The sequence below is a fragment of the Eptatretus burgeri genome, chromosome 18 (genome assembly GCF_056783735.1).
Source record: "Eptatretus burgeri isolate ZD-2024b chromosome 18, Ebu_testis_v1, whole genome shotgun sequence".
Taxonomy (NCBI): Eukaryota; Metazoa; Chordata; class Myxini; order Myxiniformes; family Myxinidae; genus Eptatretus; species Eptatretus burgeri.
The window spans coordinates 31,782,880-31,803,214 of NC_140978.1; the positions used below are offsets into that span (position 1 = coordinate 31,782,880).

At 44.8% G+C, this 20,335-nt stretch overlaps 1 protein-coding gene across 3 annotated transcripts in view; it reads right to left on the reverse strand.

The window, feature by feature from the left end:
• The window catches only part of LOC147008826 (uncharacterized), a 29,967-nt gene extending 10,178 nt beyond the window's left edge, over positions 1 to 19,789 (reverse strand). Inside the window, exons 1-4 of one of the 3 annotated variants that reach the window (XM_085863874.1) lie at positions 19,549 to 19,789; positions 19,013 to 19,073; positions 13,473 to 13,603; positions 5,054 to 5,551 (exon numbers count right to left, since the gene is read on the reverse strand). In XM_085863874.1, coding sequence (XP_085720000.1) covers positions 5,054 to 5,551; positions 13,473 to 13,603; positions 19,013 to 19,023 — 640 coding nt within the window. In that variant the 5' untranslated portion in view covers positions 19,024 to 19,073; positions 19,549 to 19,789. Of the gene's footprint in view, positions 1 to 5,053; positions 5,552 to 13,472; positions 13,604 to 19,012; positions 19,074 to 19,435 lie in introns of all 3 variants that reach the window. The other 2 variants (XM_085863873.1, XM_085863872.1) reach the window with 2 other exon arrangements.
• Positions 19,790 to 20,335: the final 546 nt, after the last annotated feature.

The following is a 20,335-nucleotide window of genomic DNA, read 5'->3' on the forward strand; positions in this document are numbered from 1 at the left end:
GACAAGGGCCAACGAGAATATGAAGCGATAAAGTCGCATCAGTGCCAAGCACTCTTGAAAGAAGGTCGGTTGGATTATCAATTAAATTACAAGATAGGTCACCGAACATTTTTCAGGTGAATGACCTGTGTACCTTGTTTTCTTGTTGCCCTTCCATGTGTAAAGTTGTCAAATTTGTTGACGGCTTTGACAATGAACTTTGGAATGTGAGTTCTGAGTGAGCTTCGGTTCCACCATGAACTTGACATCACTTTGATCTATCAAATGAAAGATGGATTCCTGAGAAGTGTGCATCATTTTAGCTCACCTGGACTTTAGTCTGGTGAGCCAATGCAATCGAGCAGTGTCAGTAGGTAAATCAGTCAATGAGTGAGTGAGTTTGTAAGCACCTTAGTCATTATCACTTAAAACAAGCGTTGGCTTTTGATGAAACTTTGCCAAAAGCTTCAAATTGACCTCCCAAAATAGGTATTTGTTCTCTTCTCTAAAACTATACGTGATTTTAATGAAACTTGACCACAACCTTCATCACTCATGATGTACCAAAGTTTGTTTATGGCATTAAAAAAAAAAAAAAATCAAAAAAAAAAATCAGGGTCTCGGGAGGTCTGCGGGGTGGTTTGAGCCCCCACAATAGGTATTTATTCTCTTCTCCGAAACCACACACAATTTTGACGAAACTTGACCACAACCTTCATCACCCATGATGGACTGAAGTTTGTTCACGGTATTAAAAATGTCAGGGTGTAAGGGGTTCTGTGGGGGGTTTGAGTGACTGTTACTCCTCATTCATGTGAGCTTCAGGACCCGTGGTCCTATTTTTCAGCTTCACCTGCAGACCCTGAAGAATTTGGTAAACGACCAGCATGATAGATACATTCCCTTCCAATATCTTCAAGAATATGGCAATTGGTGATGATGACTTTCAAGACATTGTGAAACTATATGACGATTATGTGTCTCGCCGTTTCAAGAAATTCCAACCTTTCAGCTCTGGTCATCATGTATTGAAATGGTGAACATCGTGAATCGATTCATTCGAGCCACGCAAGAATCTGATTGGAAAGCCCACATTGCGTCCTGGGGATAGATGTTGCCTTGGTTTTTGATCAGATAAACTATGCTCGATATGGATCAGCATATCTCGCCGAGATGATCAACCTGGAGGAGAACCATCCAGAAATATTTCAGCAAGTAGAAGCTGGTCACTGGACAGTTAAGCAGCAAGACTGCTTCGGCTTTTCTTCAACACAATGTGATAAAGTGATGGAGCAAACTTGCAATCGTGACGCCAAGACGAGTGGTGGACTTACCGGCATAAACCTCGATCCTAATGCTGTCAATAGATGGACATTGTCTGAGAGTGTTGGATCAGCAGTGCTGCGAGCATGTGAGGTGCTGTCAGGTTTGACCGCTCATCACAGAGCCAGGAAAGATCTTGACTCCCACGAAAAGTATGGGACGAGCGTGATGTAAATAGCATCATTTGTTGCCTCAAAGAGATGATCAATCCATTTGAAGGAAATCAACCTGATCTGTATAATAACACATCAGGCATTGTGGCGAATTGCAACATTCAAAATGATCTACTTGGAGGTGGTGGTATTGGTAGAAACTTGTTTCACAGTTTCATGGAAGACAGGATAAACTCAACTGAGGTGGATTTTCATCGCCAGATTACACGAAGTAAATTAAAGACATTCTCAAATCAATCTAAAGCAGTTAACAGTCGGAAAGCAGGTCAGAAATTTGTAGTGAAGGCTGATTGGAAATTGCACCTGATGATGCTGATTGTTAGTCAACAACGAAACTTGAACATGAAAGAGATACTGTTATATTCCCTCGGACCTATTCCCTATGCCCTCGCATACTATGATGGCACCTTGGCTAAAACAGACAAGAGTGCACTGATGCATCACATTGAGGCCAAATGTACTTCTACATTGGTGCACGAAGTGGTTCCTTATGACAGTACTGGTTGATGGCATGGCACTCATTCATAAACTGGTGACTTGCTTCCCCCACACCATGGGTGGATTGGCCAATGTCGTTGGATCAGAGTTGGTTGGCCTGGCAAAACGGCACAAGTGTGGATGAATGGACTGTGTGTTTGATCGCTATCCAGAGAAGAGTATAAAAGGCAGATGAGCACGAATGCCAATCTTCGACGTCTCAAATAAGGAAGATTTTCAGCTCGGACCGAAAAATACCGGAGAAACTCGCCAAATTCTTCATGAATGGAAGGAACAATGAACAGTTGAATGAATTCTTCTTTGAACAGTGGTGCCTGGGTGATGATCTTTTCAATGGGATTGACTTATTTGTGACGCACGGGGCAATGTGCCATAAGATCTCAAATGCACAGGTGAATTTGGTCCCAGAGTTGAGCACCTGTGACCATGAAGAAGCAGACAGAAGACTTCTGTTGTATACTCATCACATAAGTAAGACTAAACCAAATTCTAAGGTGCTGTTTATTAGCTCTGACACCGATGTAGCTATCCAGCTGCTCTCCCTTGGTGGCACGATTAGTGTGGAGGCTTTGCACCTGCACAGTGGCATGAAGAAGTCAAAATGCATTCTGGACAATAAAACAATCTGATCGGCCCTCAGTGCGAAACTGTGTGATGCTCGAATCGGGCTCCACGTTTATACTGGCTGTGACACAGTTGGCGCATTTCGGGGAAAGTCTAAAAAAAAAAAAAAAAATTTTGATCTCGTCGCCAAATCATCAGACTACCAACACACATATATATATATACACACATATATATATATATATATATATATATATATATATATATATATATATATATATATATATATACATATATATATATATATATATATATATATATATATATATATATATATATATATATATATACACACACACATATATATATATACACACATATATATATATATATATATATATATATATATATATATATATATATATATATATATATATATATACATATATATATATATAACCAGAATGTTTCGGACATAGACACTGCTAGATTCAGAAGTTTTTGTGTTGGTCCGAATAATGATGATCACAGTGTACCTCCTACGAAAGATGCACTCTTACAAAATTCCCTCTGTGCAAATTACCAGTCGGCCATCCATCGAAAGGCGCTGCAGTAGGAGATGAATGCACCCTCACCTGACGGCCATGGCTGGGTCTTGACAGGTGGCAAACTTGCCATTGTATGGATGCAGAAAAACACTGCACTGCCAGAAGTACTCAAGTTAATCCACTGTCATTGTACAAAGAGCCGACGTAACACAAAACGTTGTTTGTGTCGAGCAGCAGGATTTGAATGTTCTGAACTTTGTTTGTGGAGTTTGGAGTTGGAGCATCGTTGTGAAAACTTGGCTGAACGGTACAACCCTGATGGAGCCGGTACTCTGTCGGACAGTGAGGAAGTTAATTAGTATGAAATTTTCTCATGAGATGATGCTATTCATTGCACTTGTATGTTCTCAGTACTGAATGTGATACTTCTGTTTCAGTTATTACTTTATATCAGACAGCAATAAATGTCTCTGTCAATGCAAAGATACGTTTCTTCTTGGCCAAAAGCGCATTCACTTGACTCGTTAGTTAGCCCCCACCCCCATACATTCAAAGTCGAATAACTGCTCTGCACGAGGAAATATCGCTTGTGGAAGATATTTTTGGAAATCAGTGCATCAAAATCTATGGGAAAGAAACATTTCCATGTAGTTCCAATTGGTAGTGCAAAAACGACTTAGTCATTTCCAGAACCAATAGATTATGGCATAATAATGCTGCCACCGCCATGCTTCACGGTAGGGATGGTGTTTGATGGTTGATGAGCTATGCTCAGTTTCTGCCATATGTGGTACTTTGCATTCCGGCCAGCGTTTTCAAATCTCGTCTCATCATACCACATAATCTTTTGCCTCATGCTCTCAGAGTCTTTCACGTGCCTTTTTGCAAACTCCAGGCATGCTGTCATGTGCCTTTTTCTCAGGAGTGGCTTCCATCTGGCCACTCTCCCGTAAAGCCGAGATTTGTAAAGTGCTGCAGAGACTGTTGTCTTTCCGGCAGGTTCTCCCCTCTCAGCCAAGGATCTCTGTAGTTCTGTTTGTGTGGTCAGTGGGTGCTTGGTCACCTCCCTGACCAAGGTCCTTCTTGCCCAGTTGCTCAGTTTGATCAGATGGCCAGCTCTATGAAGAGTCGGGGTACTTCCATATTCTTTCCATTTCCTAATGATGGAGCTCGCTGTGATATTGGGAACTTTCAACTCTAGAAATTGTTTTATACCCTTCCCCAGATCTATGCCTACTCACAATTCTATCTCGGAGTTCTACAGTCAATTCCTTGGACTTCATGGTGGAGTTTTTGCTTTGACGTGCACTGTCAACTGTGGGACCTTATATTGAAAGGTGTGTTTCTTTCTAAATCATGTCCAATCAATTTAATTGGCTTCAGTTGGACTCCATTCAGGTTTTGGAGACATCTCAAGGGTGATCAAAGGAAATTGGATGCACCTGAGCTCAAATTTGACTGTCATAGATAAGGGGTTGAACACTGACTGATGCAAGACATTTCAGCTTTTCATTTTTAATTGCTTTGAAAAAATTTTCAAAAACATGTTTTAACTTTGTCATTATCGGGTATTTTGTGTTGTTTGATGACAAAAAAAATTTAATCCATCTTAAATTCTGGCTGTAACAACAAAATGTGAAAAAGTTGAGGGGTGTGAATACTTTGTGAAGGCATTGTATGCTGTCGTTGCTATGCACTTCGTTCATATAATACCTACTCACATACGTACCAACTCATGCACTTCACTTCGCTCCTAAAAAACAGATGGACGTATCCATTGGTGATCAAAAACTTTAAGGTTGTTGTCCTGGACTCTGAATTCCCTTCTCTGTGTCTATTTACTACTTGAATTCCTTCTCTACTTTCAAAACTCACCTGAAGACGATCAGAAAGTCAAAGCATCCATTTATTAATGGGGAAATGTTGAAAATAATGCAAGAGGAATGTTGAGCAAAAAAATATGCAAACCTGCAGCAATATCATATGGTGGAGGTTGAGAAGAAAAACCTTCAGGATGTGGCCCTGTCAAAGTCCCAGTAGCAGATGGTTGTGAAGCAGGAGCTGTTGGGTAAGCTGCTGGGGCATTTTGATATGGGGCCGGAGCTCCTGGGTACGGGACCGGAGCTCCTGGATACGGGGCCGGGGCTCCTGGATACGGGGCTGGAACCCCTGGATACGGGACCGGACCGCCTGGATAACTGGTCGGACCTCCTGGATAACCGGCCGGACCTCCTGGATAACCGGCCGGACCTCCTGGATAACCGGCCGGACCTCCTGGATAAGGGCCCGGACCTCCTGGATAAGGGCCTGGACCTCCTGGATAAGGGCCTGGACCTCCTGGATAAGGGCCTGGACCTCCTGGATAAGGGCCTGGACCTCCTGGATAAGGGCCCGGATATCCTGGATAAGGGCCCGGACCCGGACCTGAGGACGCTGCAACTTGGTTTGACACTTGTACCTGTTGAACTGGAAATTAAAAGCAAGTCATTATTAAATCTTTAAATAGATACCACCATTTACTCAAATAAATTTATGTTGATTAAATAACTAACAGCCCAATTGCAGTCATAACAATGATTTACTGCGGTGTTATGATCAAATCCTACGAGTAATCAAAAATGACCTCAAGGAGCTGCTTTTCTCAAATTTCCTGGACATTGAAATCCCATTTGCCTTTGATACTTGCTCACTCAATAATACTTTAATGCTCTGAGTCTCAGAAAGGTCTTTCTGGACATTTTCCTTGGTTTACACCTGTTCAAATCGGGTAGTCCCAGTTGTAATCACGTAGTATCCCATGCTACCTCCAAGTTTGTGCCAGATGACACACTTTCATTTATATTCATCTGTTCTTTTTCTGCATTCGATGATACTGTTCATATTCTGGGTGTTCTGACTCATATCACACACCTTGCAAGCTAGTTAGTAACAACATACAATACTATTCATTTCATACATAAACTAGAAAGAACAATCAGAAATTGCAGACCCTCACCAGGACTTGTTTTGTGTCATGTTTTTGTGGTGTTTGGGTACTGCTGAGTTACGTAATTAATACTGTTATGGTCGTGGGACTCTTCCAAGTCACCCAGTTTGAATCTGGCGGGTCACATCAAAGTGACCACAGCAGTCAGGCGAGTACATGGTCCCACGCCAGATCACGGCCTTTCCACTCCTGATACCATGCCTGTGGGAACGCCGAGCCACCCAAGTGCTAGGCCAATAGGCAATCATGTGACTGATGTGATCTTGGCTGAGGAAGCCCGAGTCATGCAACGCGATCTTATCCAGCGGTACGGAGACCAGAGCTAATCACCCTCGATGGGACTTAAGAAAACCACCAATTCAGGGTTCGCAGAGTCACGAAAGACCAAATTTCCAGTTTTCAGGAGTTCTACAGGACAAAAAGTTGTTTTCCAGGACCTTTAATACAAATGTTTTATGTAACAATTGCCATTGGAATAAACCACAAGAATAAGAATGAAACCTTGTTTATTTGCTGTTATTCCACATTCCATCGAATGTTTCACGAACAAGAAACACCCACTCCCTTCGGAAGCAGCCTGGAGGTAGGGTGAGGGGATAGTGGGGAAAATTTTTTTTTGCCATGGCAAATAATCCCCGTTTGCAGTCGGGGTTAGGAAACTACTTGCACTGTGGCATGTGTACAGGCAAAAATTTCTGAAGCCACCCCCCCCCCTCACAGGGGGGCGGGTTTGCAATCTATGACCTGCCCTGGCTAATATCAACACATACGCAAAATTTGGTGTCGATTGGCCCAGCCCTGTTTTTTGCAATGCTGTTCAGACATACATATGTACACACACACACACACACACACACACACACACACACACACACACACACACACACACACACACACACACACACACACACACACACACACACACACACACACACACACACACACACACACACACACACCAGAGAATTGCCTTGTTTAATTTTGTAGGATAAATGTATAGTTAGATGGAAAGGGGGATGGGGGGAGTGGGAATCCAAAGCTAGACTGTGGTAAGTGTACTATTGTCCATGTGTTTCGAGTAGGTTAGATTGCCACGTGACGGGGTCCAGTCAGACTAAGCCGTTTGTTACACGTGACACTGAAAAGGCAGCAAATGTAATTTATAGACAGGGTATACAGATTAATTTTGTATGTGTAAATACCTCTTCTTTGTGGGTGGGGCAAGGTGTGGACATCCCAACGCAGGGGCACACGTGTCACATGTGTGAAACTAGGCCGATTACAATCTTTCTGACTACTGCATGCCAGCCATGGCGGCACAGTTTAACATGGAGCCAGAAGTGGCACATTTATTCTTATTGGGGCCATCCCCGTGGGTGGCACCCCAGAGAAGGACTTCACCCAGGAGAAAGAAGAGAACTCCACTGACCAGAAGTAGACAGAGAGGCCTCTTGTGAAAGGAGGATGAGCAAGAGGTTCACAAAGGAACTTCAGAAGCAGAGATTGTTGCAACTCGCTCTGTGGAAGTTTTGGGATAGACCCAAGCAGGTGTCATCCTGCCTTTCGAGAGAAGAAGAAAGACCTCAGACAGGAGAGCTCCACATGCACGGAGTTGCAAACAAGCACTTTGAGGAGGAAGAAGAAAACTCAGCCACCAGGAGACAATCAGGAAAGGCTCGGGTGAAAGGAGGAAGGAGACCTCGCTTGGAGGAGGAAGCCTCATGTGAAATGACAAATAAATGGTTCACGGAGTTTTATGAGGAGACATTGATTGTGGCATTGTCTCTGTGGAATCGACAAAAGCTGGGATCACTGTGTTTTTGGAAGGCCAGGAGGAAGAAGACTGAGGGCAGACCAGGAGGCTTCAGTCTAAAAAGAACAAAATCTCACCTCAAATGAGCAATGTCTCACCTCAAATGATTGTCTATCGGTGGAAACGGGAATTCAGTGTAAATATTGAGTATGCAGATATCGCATGGGTGGACCTGGTAACCTCGTTCCATTCCACCAGCGAAGATTTCAAATCCATGCTTGTTGTATCTCCAATGTACTGCTTGGGAGTGAGGGTGATATGACGGAAGCTCGGCTGAGAAACAGATTTAGGCATGTTTTGGACCTACCGCCTGACAGAAGATCACCAAAGTTATTTCCATGCCAACCGACCACCTACATGCACCGATCTCTCTCCACATCGCTTCTTCAGTCCCCCAACCAGCCCACTCTCTCAATACTCCCCATGGCTTTGCTTTCGGCATTCTCCATTCAGTATTTCATTCTGGTTTCCCATCCGATGATCCACACATCAGTAGTTTCAGTTTCACTTTTCAACATCAGTTTTGATTTGTTATTGCAACTTGTGATCCGACGTGAATGGTACACAAAAAAGGTTGTCAAAAACTATCTTTGGGGAAATTTTTTAACACTTCCTAAGGGGTCTAAAGTGACTTTAGGGTCTTTAAGGTCAAAAGAGGTCTAAAGGTCTGACGGGTCAAAGAGACTGAAGCGGAAAAAAGGGTCTCAAGCGTCCTGGGTGTGCGCTGCCGCTCGCCACGTCACCACAGGGCGAATCCCCCTTACCTGTGGCTAATATTTTAAACCACCCATTAGCCACTGTGGCTAATCCATGTTTTAATGTTTTCTTTTTTTTTACCAGTTTTAGACGAATTTTGGGTGATTTTAAGCACAGAATTTAACCTTCGTTGAGACGGCCGAGACGGCCGCCATTTTGTATGTTTTGTTTACGGGAATCACGTGATTTCGTACAAGCTTATATATACTAACTTTAGTAGTTTTAAGCTAGTTTCTAGTATAAAAAAAAAAATCGACTGAAATTACGCATGATTCCCATGATTGTCGTCTCAATTTTATTTTAATTTTTTTGAAAAAAAATTTTTTTCCCCCGGAATGATTTGGCGCTACATGCTTCGTTGGGTCAGTGGTTGCCAGGTAAGTTTTGACACAATCAGTAGTAGTACGAGTTTGTTTGGATGAGCGAGTTTGATGGGTGAGATTGGTTGTATGAGTGAGTTTGATGTGCGACATTGGTTGGAAGTGTGAGTTTGATGTGTGAGATTGGTTGGATGAGTGAGTTTGACTGGCATGAGGTTGGTCCAATCCTGGTCCACAACCACCCCATCCCCCACTACCACCTACTAAAGGCACAACGACCATACCCCCCCCCCAACAAACACACACACACACACACCATCACCACCACCACCACAACCACCATCCCTCACAATCACCACCTCCCCTGATGGTCGTTCATTCAACCAATCTCACACGTGAAACTCACTCATCCAACCAATCTGAACAATCCAACTCACTCATCCAACCAACCTCACCCATCCGCCTTAAAATTAACTTATTATTTCATATTAATAAAATAAATAAATAAACTTTTGAATAAAATATGTGGCTATTTCCTTTCTCCTGTGGCTCATCATTCTAAACCTGGATGAGCCACAGTGGCTAATTCCTTTTGAAAGCCAGAGCACACCCAGAGCGTCTGAAGTGTTTTAAGTGTCTCATGGGTCAAGAAGGGATCTAAAGTGCTTAAAGGGTCTTATAAGGGTTTAATGGGTTGAAAAGGGTCTTAAAAGGGCCTCACAGTCTAAAGGGATGGAAAGGTGAAGTGAAAAAGGGGTCTAAAGTTTTCAAAGGGTCTTAAAAAGTCTATAGGTCTGTAGAATGTGTATATGTCACAAAAGGGTATAAATCAGTGATCAGGGGTCGAAAGGGTGTAAAGGTCTAAGGGGTCTCAACAGCATAATGGGGGTTGAAGGGTGCAAAGGAGTGATAAAGGACCAAATGACCTCTTCATGACCGATTAAACCCCCGATTCAGGTGCAACGTGGTGAAAAATCTGATCGGATAAAGTTTTGTTGTGATTAACATTGAGAGCTCAAAACAGAAAGGTCAAAAAAAACTCACCTTAATGTGAGGTGGTTGTTCGAGGTTTACAAGTTGGAATGTGGGGGGTTGGAGATGGCAGCACGTGTTGTGCGGCAGGCATTGTATACTGTATATGGATCTACCCTCGTTAATATGATGGTAAAACTGCCTTCTGCGTGACGTAACGACTATATATATATATATATATATATATATATATATATATATATATATATATATATATATATATATATATATATATATATATATATATATATATATATATATATATATATATACATTGTTACGGCTGTGGAAATTCGCATTACACCATAAAGGGCCCTCAGGTGAGATATCTCTGTAAGTACTTGTGCAGTTATCCCAAACCCGTTGTTATAGAGGGAATTTATGTTATCCATTCGGGTTGCGATCCTCCAGTTAGTCGTTTTTCTTTCTCTATCTTTTATATCAAACAAACAAAAAACGCCAACGATGCTGGTGGGTTTTTCCTGCCATTCTTCCCCGCGCTTGGTGTGAAGGAAGGGGGGAGGGCAGCTCGCCGCCGATTGGTGGATGAACAGCGTGAGGCGGTCGGGGTGAGGGAACACCCCTTTTCGGGAACCTTCTCGAAGGAAGGTGGAGCCGAGAACGGGGCGGGGTGAAGGGTGGAGCCGGCCCCTACAAAAGGGACGAACGAGTTGGTCTTCAAGTTTTTGGGTTGGTTCGAAGTTCAGTTTTGGTAGGTCTTCAGTTGGTTTGAGTTCGGAGTGAGCCTTCTGGTTCTTCGCGAGCTCGTTATCCCTGCCTTGTTCTGCGATCCTCGCACGAGCCCTGGGATCCCGTGCGCGAGCGCGGGAAGTAGCGCCGAACGAGCCCCGTCCGATTCCCCCAAAACCCCGTCCGAGCTGTCGGGCGGACGACGTGAGCTATGCGCGGGACGAGCTCGGTGCGCCACGCTAGGAGGAGACAAAGGAGGGACTCGAGGCTGCGGTCCCCCAAGGCTGGACGACGAGCCCAGGGAAGTCGTGACTTCCTTTTCTTTTGGGGTTTTGTGTAAATGTCTGTGGGTGGCGCCAGTCTTGTAAGTAGAAACTGTGTAAGTGTTGCCATGTGTAAATAATTCCCTTTTATTCGGTTTTAACTCTTTCCTTGCTTTTGTTGCATTTTGACTGTATGGCTGTATATACGTGCTTGCTTTGTGTCTGAGTGTGCAAAAAATGTGCTTGTCAAACTGTTCCCCGTTTCGTTGCGTCCTTTCCTTTGTTTGAAAGTTCCATCTTGCATCACGTAAGGGATTGATTGTGGGTTTAAAACGCCGGGTAATTAATCGGAACCATCAAGGCCGACGATAACTCCGCTCGGTTATCCCTGCAATACGGAACGAACCGCTTAAGCGGTTCGTGTCCGGAGTCGGCCTGTGGCGTGGTACGATCGCCCGGTCGACCACTCGTGCAGGTACTTAGGTCGGTCGAATTTGGCGAGCAACCTATCCTGCGCGGGTGGGCAATTGGCACGATCGTGGTGAGGTTAAACCCCCACCCGTGACTGGCTCCGGGCGATAGTTCCCGGAGGGTCACGCCTGAATTGTCCGTCCAGTGGGCGATGTGTCGCGAGTCGAGTTACGTGGCCGATCACACGCCGGCGGGCGCGAGTTCGCAACAATATTAACCTCAAAAACAATAGGCTTCAAGCTTGTGACTACCTCTACAAGGTGGTTAAGTTTCGTGAAGATCAGAGCAAAATTGTCACCTGGAGGTGATTGACATACAGCCAAACAAAGACAGACAGACAGACAGACAGACAGAATAACAGACCAGATCAACCAACATACAGTACTTGTGGATCTTCTGTTTTGCAACTAACAAACAAACAGACCCAAAAGCAATACCCTCTCCTCTGGCAAGGGTAACAATATATAAATTCTAATTCCTGATGCTTTGAACCACTCACTTCGCAATCTCCTTCTGTGATACACAGTGGTATGTCGTCAGTTGTCACTAGTCATCATCATCAAACTGGCCTTTTTCAGTCTACTGCAGGAAAGCTGTTTGGCGTACTCACAAGGCTTTCCAAGTATGGTTTGGCGATAATTAAGATAAGAATTTTGGACTATGACCTGAGTGCTAATGACAACTCACATTATCTGCGTCGAAAAGCATGGTGAGATCTTTTACGGTCTACCAACAGCAATTAATGCTAGCACACCTGTCTGTAGCTCAACATCCAGCTGAAGGCCCTGTCACACCTTGACGATTTAGCCAGCATATGCCGACGTATGAAAAATTTGTCTAAAACGCTGGCACATGTCGAATATGTTATGGGTAAGTTTTGTATATGTTAAGAGCACGCTGAAGCACGCTGGTATACGTCGTAGTACGCCGACCTCGTCGACAAATTTTAACATGCTCAAAATTTTTCGACGTATGCCAGCGTATGACTCACACGTTCCACATACGCTGGCCATAAGTTGTAGGCACGTTATGCGATCATTGACACATGTTGACACTTTTTTTGGGGGGGGGAGGGGGGTCGCGGCTCCAAAAGGTTGAGAACCACTGGGCTAAACATTAGCTCGACGTGTTTCGACTTATGAGTAACGTGTGTCGACGTGTGTCAATGATCGCATAACGTGCCTACAACTTGTGGCCAGCGTATGCGCAACGTGCGAGTCATACGCTGGCATACGTCGAAAAATTTTCAACATGCTGAAAATTTGTCGACGTGCTCGGCGTACTACGACGTATACCAGCGTGCTCTTAACGTATACAAAACTTACCCATAACGTATTCGACGTGTGCCAGCGTTTTAGACAAATTTTTCATACGTCGGCATACGCTGGCTAAAACGTCAAGGTGTGACAGCGGCTTGAATTGTCGAGCGGCAGCCTTTTAATAGGCTACCCCACGTGATCGTCGGCGATACGCTGCCGCGCGCTATGCATACGTTAGACTATCGTTGGGCATACGTTGTGAACGCCGACAACACGCTAAGCATTCGTTGGTATAAGTTATCGAAATGTTCTGTGTACGTTACAAATACGTTATGCATACGTCCAACTCGTTATGAATACGCCAAAAATTATTTTTAAAAACATCAATAGTTCAGTGTATGCCAACGTTTTACATACATTTTGATACCTTGCCATACGCTGGCTAAAACGTCAAGGTGTGACAGGGCCTTGAGGGATGGCGCAATCATTTGCACAATGCCCTGCCTGCGAAGCACCAATCCGACAGTTCATACACAGTAGTTGGGTCGATAATCAAACATAGACCATAAAGAACCAGACGCAGGTGTGCTTCCTCTGCACCATCATGTCAGAGCAGCCACCGGTAGCAAAGGTTCAATTATCGTCTCAAATGAAATCGTCACTGATGTTGCCACAGAATATCTTGTTTATATACAGTACTTTGCATAGACCTTCTTGCTGAAATAAACATAGATCTTCATACATAGGAAAACAAACAGAAGTAAAAGGACAATTCAACTTAGGATGGAGATGCTTACCTGTATGGTAATGGGAGTCCTGTTGCCTGAAGCAGCAACAACGGCAACAGTAGCAGCATAGAGTGAAAAGGCCAATAATCACAACCAAACTGATTATTGGAGCGATGACCGGGGCAATGTCCATATGAGAGCTGGAATCACAAAACACCAGTTAACACACCACACGAAAAGGACATTTGGACCATCATACCATCTACTTTCAAGCAGACGAGTGTAGAACGGATCATAATCGCATGAAGGAAGTACTGTAGAAAGGAAATCCAAACATCCAGACTCTAACGTAACAATCACATGTGCAGCCACCAAAAGGAGAATCGTGTGAAAAGGAAGGGAAGCAAATGTGAGGTTTGAACGCTGTGGAAACCTCTCAGGATGAAATGTCATTGCATCAACTTGGAACGTTAGTTGGGTACACACATGCCGACAAGTGGTGCGTGCGCACACACACACACACACACACACACACCACCATCACGACATGTCTACACACACACACACACACACACACACACACACACACACACACACACACACCATCACGACATGTCTACACACACACACACACACACACACACACACACACACACACACACACACACACACACACACACACACACACACACACCACGTGTCCGCGCACACACACCACGTGTCCGCACACACACACCACATGACCACACACACACCACGTGTCCGCGCGCACACACACACACACACACACACACACACACACACGTGTAAACACACACACACCACGGGACACACACACACACCACGTGTCCTCACCTACACACACACACACACACACACACACACCACCATCACGACATGTCTACACACACACACACACACACACACACACACACACACACACACACACACACGCCACGTGTACGCACACACACACCACGTGTCCGCGCACACACACACACACACACACACACACACACACACACACACACACACACACACACACACACACACACACACACACACACACACACACACACACACACACACACACACGCACGAAACAAGTGGCATGCACATGCACACTGCACATTGTGTTTGCACGTACACCAAGTATGCATGCACACACATAATGCAACACACCACATGCACATAAACACATGTAGGACACATCGCACACAGAAGCATACACATTTTACTCCAAACCATGCAAACATACTCACATCAATCACACTGTATTACACACCAGGCATGCACACACAACGAACACACCACGTGGGCAAGCGCACACATTGTACGACACACCACACGCATACCCATTGTATAATACACCATACATGCACACACTGCACAGTACAGTATACTACACACACGTAGGGATATTGTACGCACCATGTACCACAATGTAAAGTGGAACAGCAGCAAATGGTATAAATTGTGTATAAATTAAATAAAAGCACTTGTGGATCACCATTATTATTTTGTTGTTTGTTTTTCAGAGGATATTAAATCGGGGTTGGTGGGGAGAGAGGGTACTGATTCAAATCATCCAATCAGGAAGTGTGATGTTATTTTATGAACACTTGTTTCAAGATGTTGTGATCCCAAGTTTGAACCCCCTCTACGAATGTTGATCTCTACTTATTCTTGCTCCTCCTGTACAATCATATATACTTAAGAGAACAGTCCTTGATGGTGATGCTGAACGATTTTGGATCCACACCTTTGTGGAAATCTCCGCCGTAGTCGAAAAATTAATTCATCTAGTGAGGGGTGGGACAACAAGGAAGACTTCCACCAATAAGTTACATTTGTAGTGGGGCAACTTAGCATAACAATTGTGCATTTTGTGAGGAAGGCACCAAATTTGGCACACGAGTAGCCTATCATGTTATGAACAGATTTGGATATTGGGCCATCTCAAATCCAGCCATTGATGGCTGTGGCAGCCATTTTCCACTGCCATCAAAAATTTTGAGATGGCCCAATATCCAAATCTGTTCATAACATGATAGGCTACTCGTGTGCCAAATTTGGAGCTTTCCTCACAAAATGCACAATTGTTATGCTATATTTAGCTAAGTTGCCCCACTATTGTTCTTTATGCTCAGTCTTAATCGCTCCACATGGTCTCTCCATTCGCCAATTTTAGGAATAAGGGAAAGTGGAGGTTGTCATCATCACCCAGCTTGGTTACGTCCGTGCAGTTTGCTGACGACCATGCCTCCGTTGGATTCCGTTCACCATCCATTGTACCGGTGGCAGCTCGCCAGCCGTGTCGAGACACCAGTTTTAGTCATTGTCTCCTTCATATTTTCTCTGCCCCAGCTCAAACATGTGATACCTTGCACGCGTCGACCAACCCAAACCAAACCCGGCTCCTGTCAGTTTGTGGCTTCTTTGTGCCATTTGAATCTGCTGAGCAATCTATTGGTTGACGTTCCTACTATTATAATTTCTGAAACATCCCCGTTCTTCAAATTGATAGCACCGGGATGCTTTCTCTTCCCGTCAACCTGTTCGAGAGTATACAAGCAATTATAAAAGTGTGGCGTTACCATTTTCCCACGCACCGTTTGAAATTTGGTCATTCACCGTTTGGCTATCCTGAAGCGATGTGCCACGTGTGCAGAGCCTATGAGAAAAAGGTTCGCACACCCTTTACACCCTGAATTCTTCTTCTTCTTCTTCGTTAACGGCCACAATTCTTGTGGGGTTGGCCGGGGAAAGGTTTGGCCCAAGTCTTTCACGAACCGGTGGCCAGGACTGATGTTCAACTAAAGTTAGAGTAGGAATTTGTCATGTGTTCATGATGGTGGTGATAGCTCACCTACTATTTGTGAAGGACACCGTGGGATCTTTACCATCCACCAATTAATGCCGGCAGATGGAACTCCCAGTTTAATTTCCGTCTGAGGTATATCACACACATTTTTTTTTGTATACCTTGTCGAGGCTCGTGTGAGAGCAAACACACAACGCACAGCAAGGGGGCATGAGACAAGAGGGGTGGGAGTGGGAAGGCCAAAACATTGGGGAACAGAGACATGGGGAGATCTGTGGAAGGGAGAGGGATGGGGCAGGGAACATGGGGAATACAAGATGGACATTACAGGGACTTTCAGGAAGGAAAGCAGGGAATTTGAAGGAGGTGGGCTTGGGTGGATTATCGGGGGTAGAAAAGATCGAGGAATTGGATGGGGGAAGATAAGAGGTGGTGGTGAACGGCTGTTTTGAAGGCCTGGAGGGAAAAATGGGATTGAATAGAGTGAGGGAGTTTATTCCAAAGGTGGGAAAAAGAGGGATGAAAGAGTGAAGGTGAGCAGTGATTCGTGATTTTGGTAGTTTTCACCAAAAGGGGGTTGTTGGTGGACCTTGAGCGCCCTGCGGAAATGTGGTGGGGACAAATCGCAGAGAGAGCAGGGGGGAGAGGCTGGAGAGGAGAGGGTAGAAGACAGAAAGAGCACCGATGAACCTGCGGTGAGAGACCAAAGACTTAGCCTCATTGCGGGAGATGCCAATGATCCAAAATGCCTTAGTTTCCACAGCGTGAAGCTGAGAAAGGTGGGAGGCAGGAGCACCAGCCCAGAGGGGAGAGCAGTACTCCATCAGGCTGCGGAGAAAAGCTTTGTAAGTGGTCAGGAGCTCAGGTGGGCCGAGGAAGGACTTTGCACGACGGAGGATTCCCAGTTGGTGACTGGCTTTGGAGGCGAGGTTTGAAATGTGGCTTTCCCAGGAAAGGTCATGACAGATAGTGAGACCCAGAAGCTTGAAAGAAAGGTCTTCTTCCAGAGGATTGTTGAGAAAGTGCATGGGGGGGGGGGGTTCTAAACGGTCCTTTCGGAGAGACATAGTGAGAGTGTGAGATTTGTCCGGATTGAAAGACATGTTCCACGTGTTGGACCAGTTTGTGATTTTATCCAGATCTGCAGTGAGCGAAGAAGCTGCTGCTTGCCGGTCTGAGGGATGACCGATGGTACGGCAGAGGGTGGAGTCATCAGCAAAGAGATAAAGGGGACTTTCCAGAGAGTCGGAGACATCATTGATGAAAACCAGAAAAAGAACAGGGCCCAGAACACTACCTTGAGGAACTCCAGCCTGGACAGGAAGAGGGGATGAACGAACTCCATTTAGGGCCACACATTTACTGTGACAGGAGAGGAAGTCTGCGAGCCATGAGTGGAGATGGCCTTGGATACCATTGAATTCACATTGATGGCCTTGGAGATCAATTCACATTGATGAATTACCCTGATGACAGTTTTTGCTGGGTCAGGATTCGAACCCAGGCTACATAGCTTTGAGGCGAGTGTGCGTACCTCCAGGCAATCCTTCCAGGCCAACCTTTGCACATGTCCACTTCATTTATTTCCTGTTCCAGTTTCTTTGGTTCTGTTGCATTCATGTGTGTGGTGCTTTGAATCTAATGGCAACAGTTTTTTGCACTATTTGTGCAAATATGTCACCACAATTGGAATAGTTTCATAATTTTTGTGCATCAAGCAAGCCTCCCTCGAGCGGTTCTTTGTGCGGGGTGTGTGCTGCCCGAATGTCGCATTCCTTAAGCATCACGTTATCCATTCCTTTTTTGGGGAAATGCACATCATGGGACACGATCATGACGTGACAAAGTGGAACAGAACACGGTCACATACTTTGCACCTAACCACAATCACTCCCATTCCCGTCAGGGTGTCTGGCAGTAGATTGCCAAGGGAGTGCGCGAAGACCTAAGCTCTTTAGTCTGGTACAGATTCCCAGCTCAACCCGACACCCAAAACGTGAATTTTAGGTTCGATTCCCAACCAAACGATAAATTAGGGTAGGTGCTTCGTAAGCAGCGTTGTATCACAAAAGTACACCATTCCTCGGATGGACGTCAAGCCGGCTGTCCCCGTCTGCTTGCATTAGTTTGCGGATGTTGATGAAATCTTCCACGAAGCGAAGGCGAATCATCGCCGGCACCCCGAACAAATGACCAATTCCTTCTTTAACTTACAGGAAGCGCTGCGTTGGCGGGCTGAAACCGCAGCCTTTACGAGATTGTTCCACACCTGTGAGCTGAACCTGGAATGGACTTCCTGTGCAACACCAAACGAACAAACATGCAAGCCAGAAGCCGAATAATTAATTATTTTTGAAAAAAAAATAAATACCATGAAAAGGAACACTTTTTTTCCAAGACAAGAACGGTTCCCTTTCCCCTGTGAATATGGTGCCACCCTCTCCAGAAAGAAAGAAAGAAAGAAAGAAAGAAGTCATCCTTCTGTCATCGTTAAAATCCCAGTGTCCTGGGCCACATGAACAATGCCTTCTTCCCACTCCACCTACTTCTTTGAGAATCTTTACATTTTTCTTTTTATTTATTTATTTATTTATTCTCTCTATCCCCACCCATTTTTTTGTCCTCTTGCTGGGAGGAGGGGGGCTTAAATTTTTGAGAGGGGGCTTAAATTTTGGGGGCCCGCTCCCCCTTAAACCCCCCCCCCCGATTTCTCGTCCCACCACTTCCAGCGCCCTTGCGAACAAACGATCAAGATATTAAAGAGATATATTTTATATATACTCACTTTTCGTACATTGCAGTAAATAAATCAGCACGTCGAAGAGCATGCACCAGCACGATCAGCTCTGCAAAAAACACACCACACACACACACACACACACACACACACACACACACACACACACACACACACACACACACACACACACACACACACACACACACACACACACACGAGGGGGATCAACAGAAGGTTTTAAAAGGAGTGATCAAAGGAGACATTCTTTCGACGGCGACGAGAGTAATGATGAGTGTTAATAGACACATGAACGGTAAACTTCCTGCTTCGAGCCACAGCTTGCACGACTTAAACAACACAACCGATTCACACACACACACACACACACACACACACACACACACACACACACACACACACACACACACACACACACACACACACACACACACACACACACACACACACCCTACACGTTCGTGGAGTTCAACTTCCACGGCCACAGCAACTCCGACTCAATCAGCGAAGTCTGAGACTCGCTCGACACTTTGATCGGAGTCGCCGCCGTTCACGCGTCCCACCTTCAACAAGAGAACACCGACAAATTCCAGGAAATGGGCGTTTCCGCTGTGACGTCACGAAGGCGGGGCCTATTTGCGCGGGGCACGTGCTCGATGCTGAGTTTTTTTTTTTTTTTTTTTTTTTTTTTTTTTTTTTTTTTTTTTTTTGACTCGCGGCCTTGAAGACGAACTCGTGCGTTCATGGCCCGTACGGATTACTGTACGATCGACGGTCCATTAATATAACTGCACCGCGGTGATCACGGAACTGTCGTTAAACATACGCAGCGTCCAAAATGTCCAACCGCTTCACGATCAATTGAGCAAAACAAAATGGGTTCAAAAACGTAAACTTGTGGTTTAATACATCAAGTATAAACGATGGTAATATGATTTATTTATTTATTTTAAAAAGATATGAGCTGAAAATCGCCTCACGTGAGTCACGTGACACAACGGGCTGTCGTTTGCCGGAAACGAAAATCGCCTCACGTGAGTCACGTGACACAACGGGCTGTCGTTTGCCGGAAACGAAAAATCGCCTCACGTGAGTCACGTGACACTGCAAATCAAAGACACAACACGTGACTCAGACATGAAGGCACATGATGAGTTTGGGAGTTTTGGGATACAAGCATTAAACGTGGCACACACACTCGAGCATGTCCGAAAGGAAGATTCTCAGCGATGAAACCATCACGGATTTCCATGTGAAAGAATGGCCGCCATTTTTCAAAATGGCCACATTCCAGTCTTAGCTTTTTACCGTCATTTAGTCCATGACAAAGAGTGAAGGCATTAAAACTTG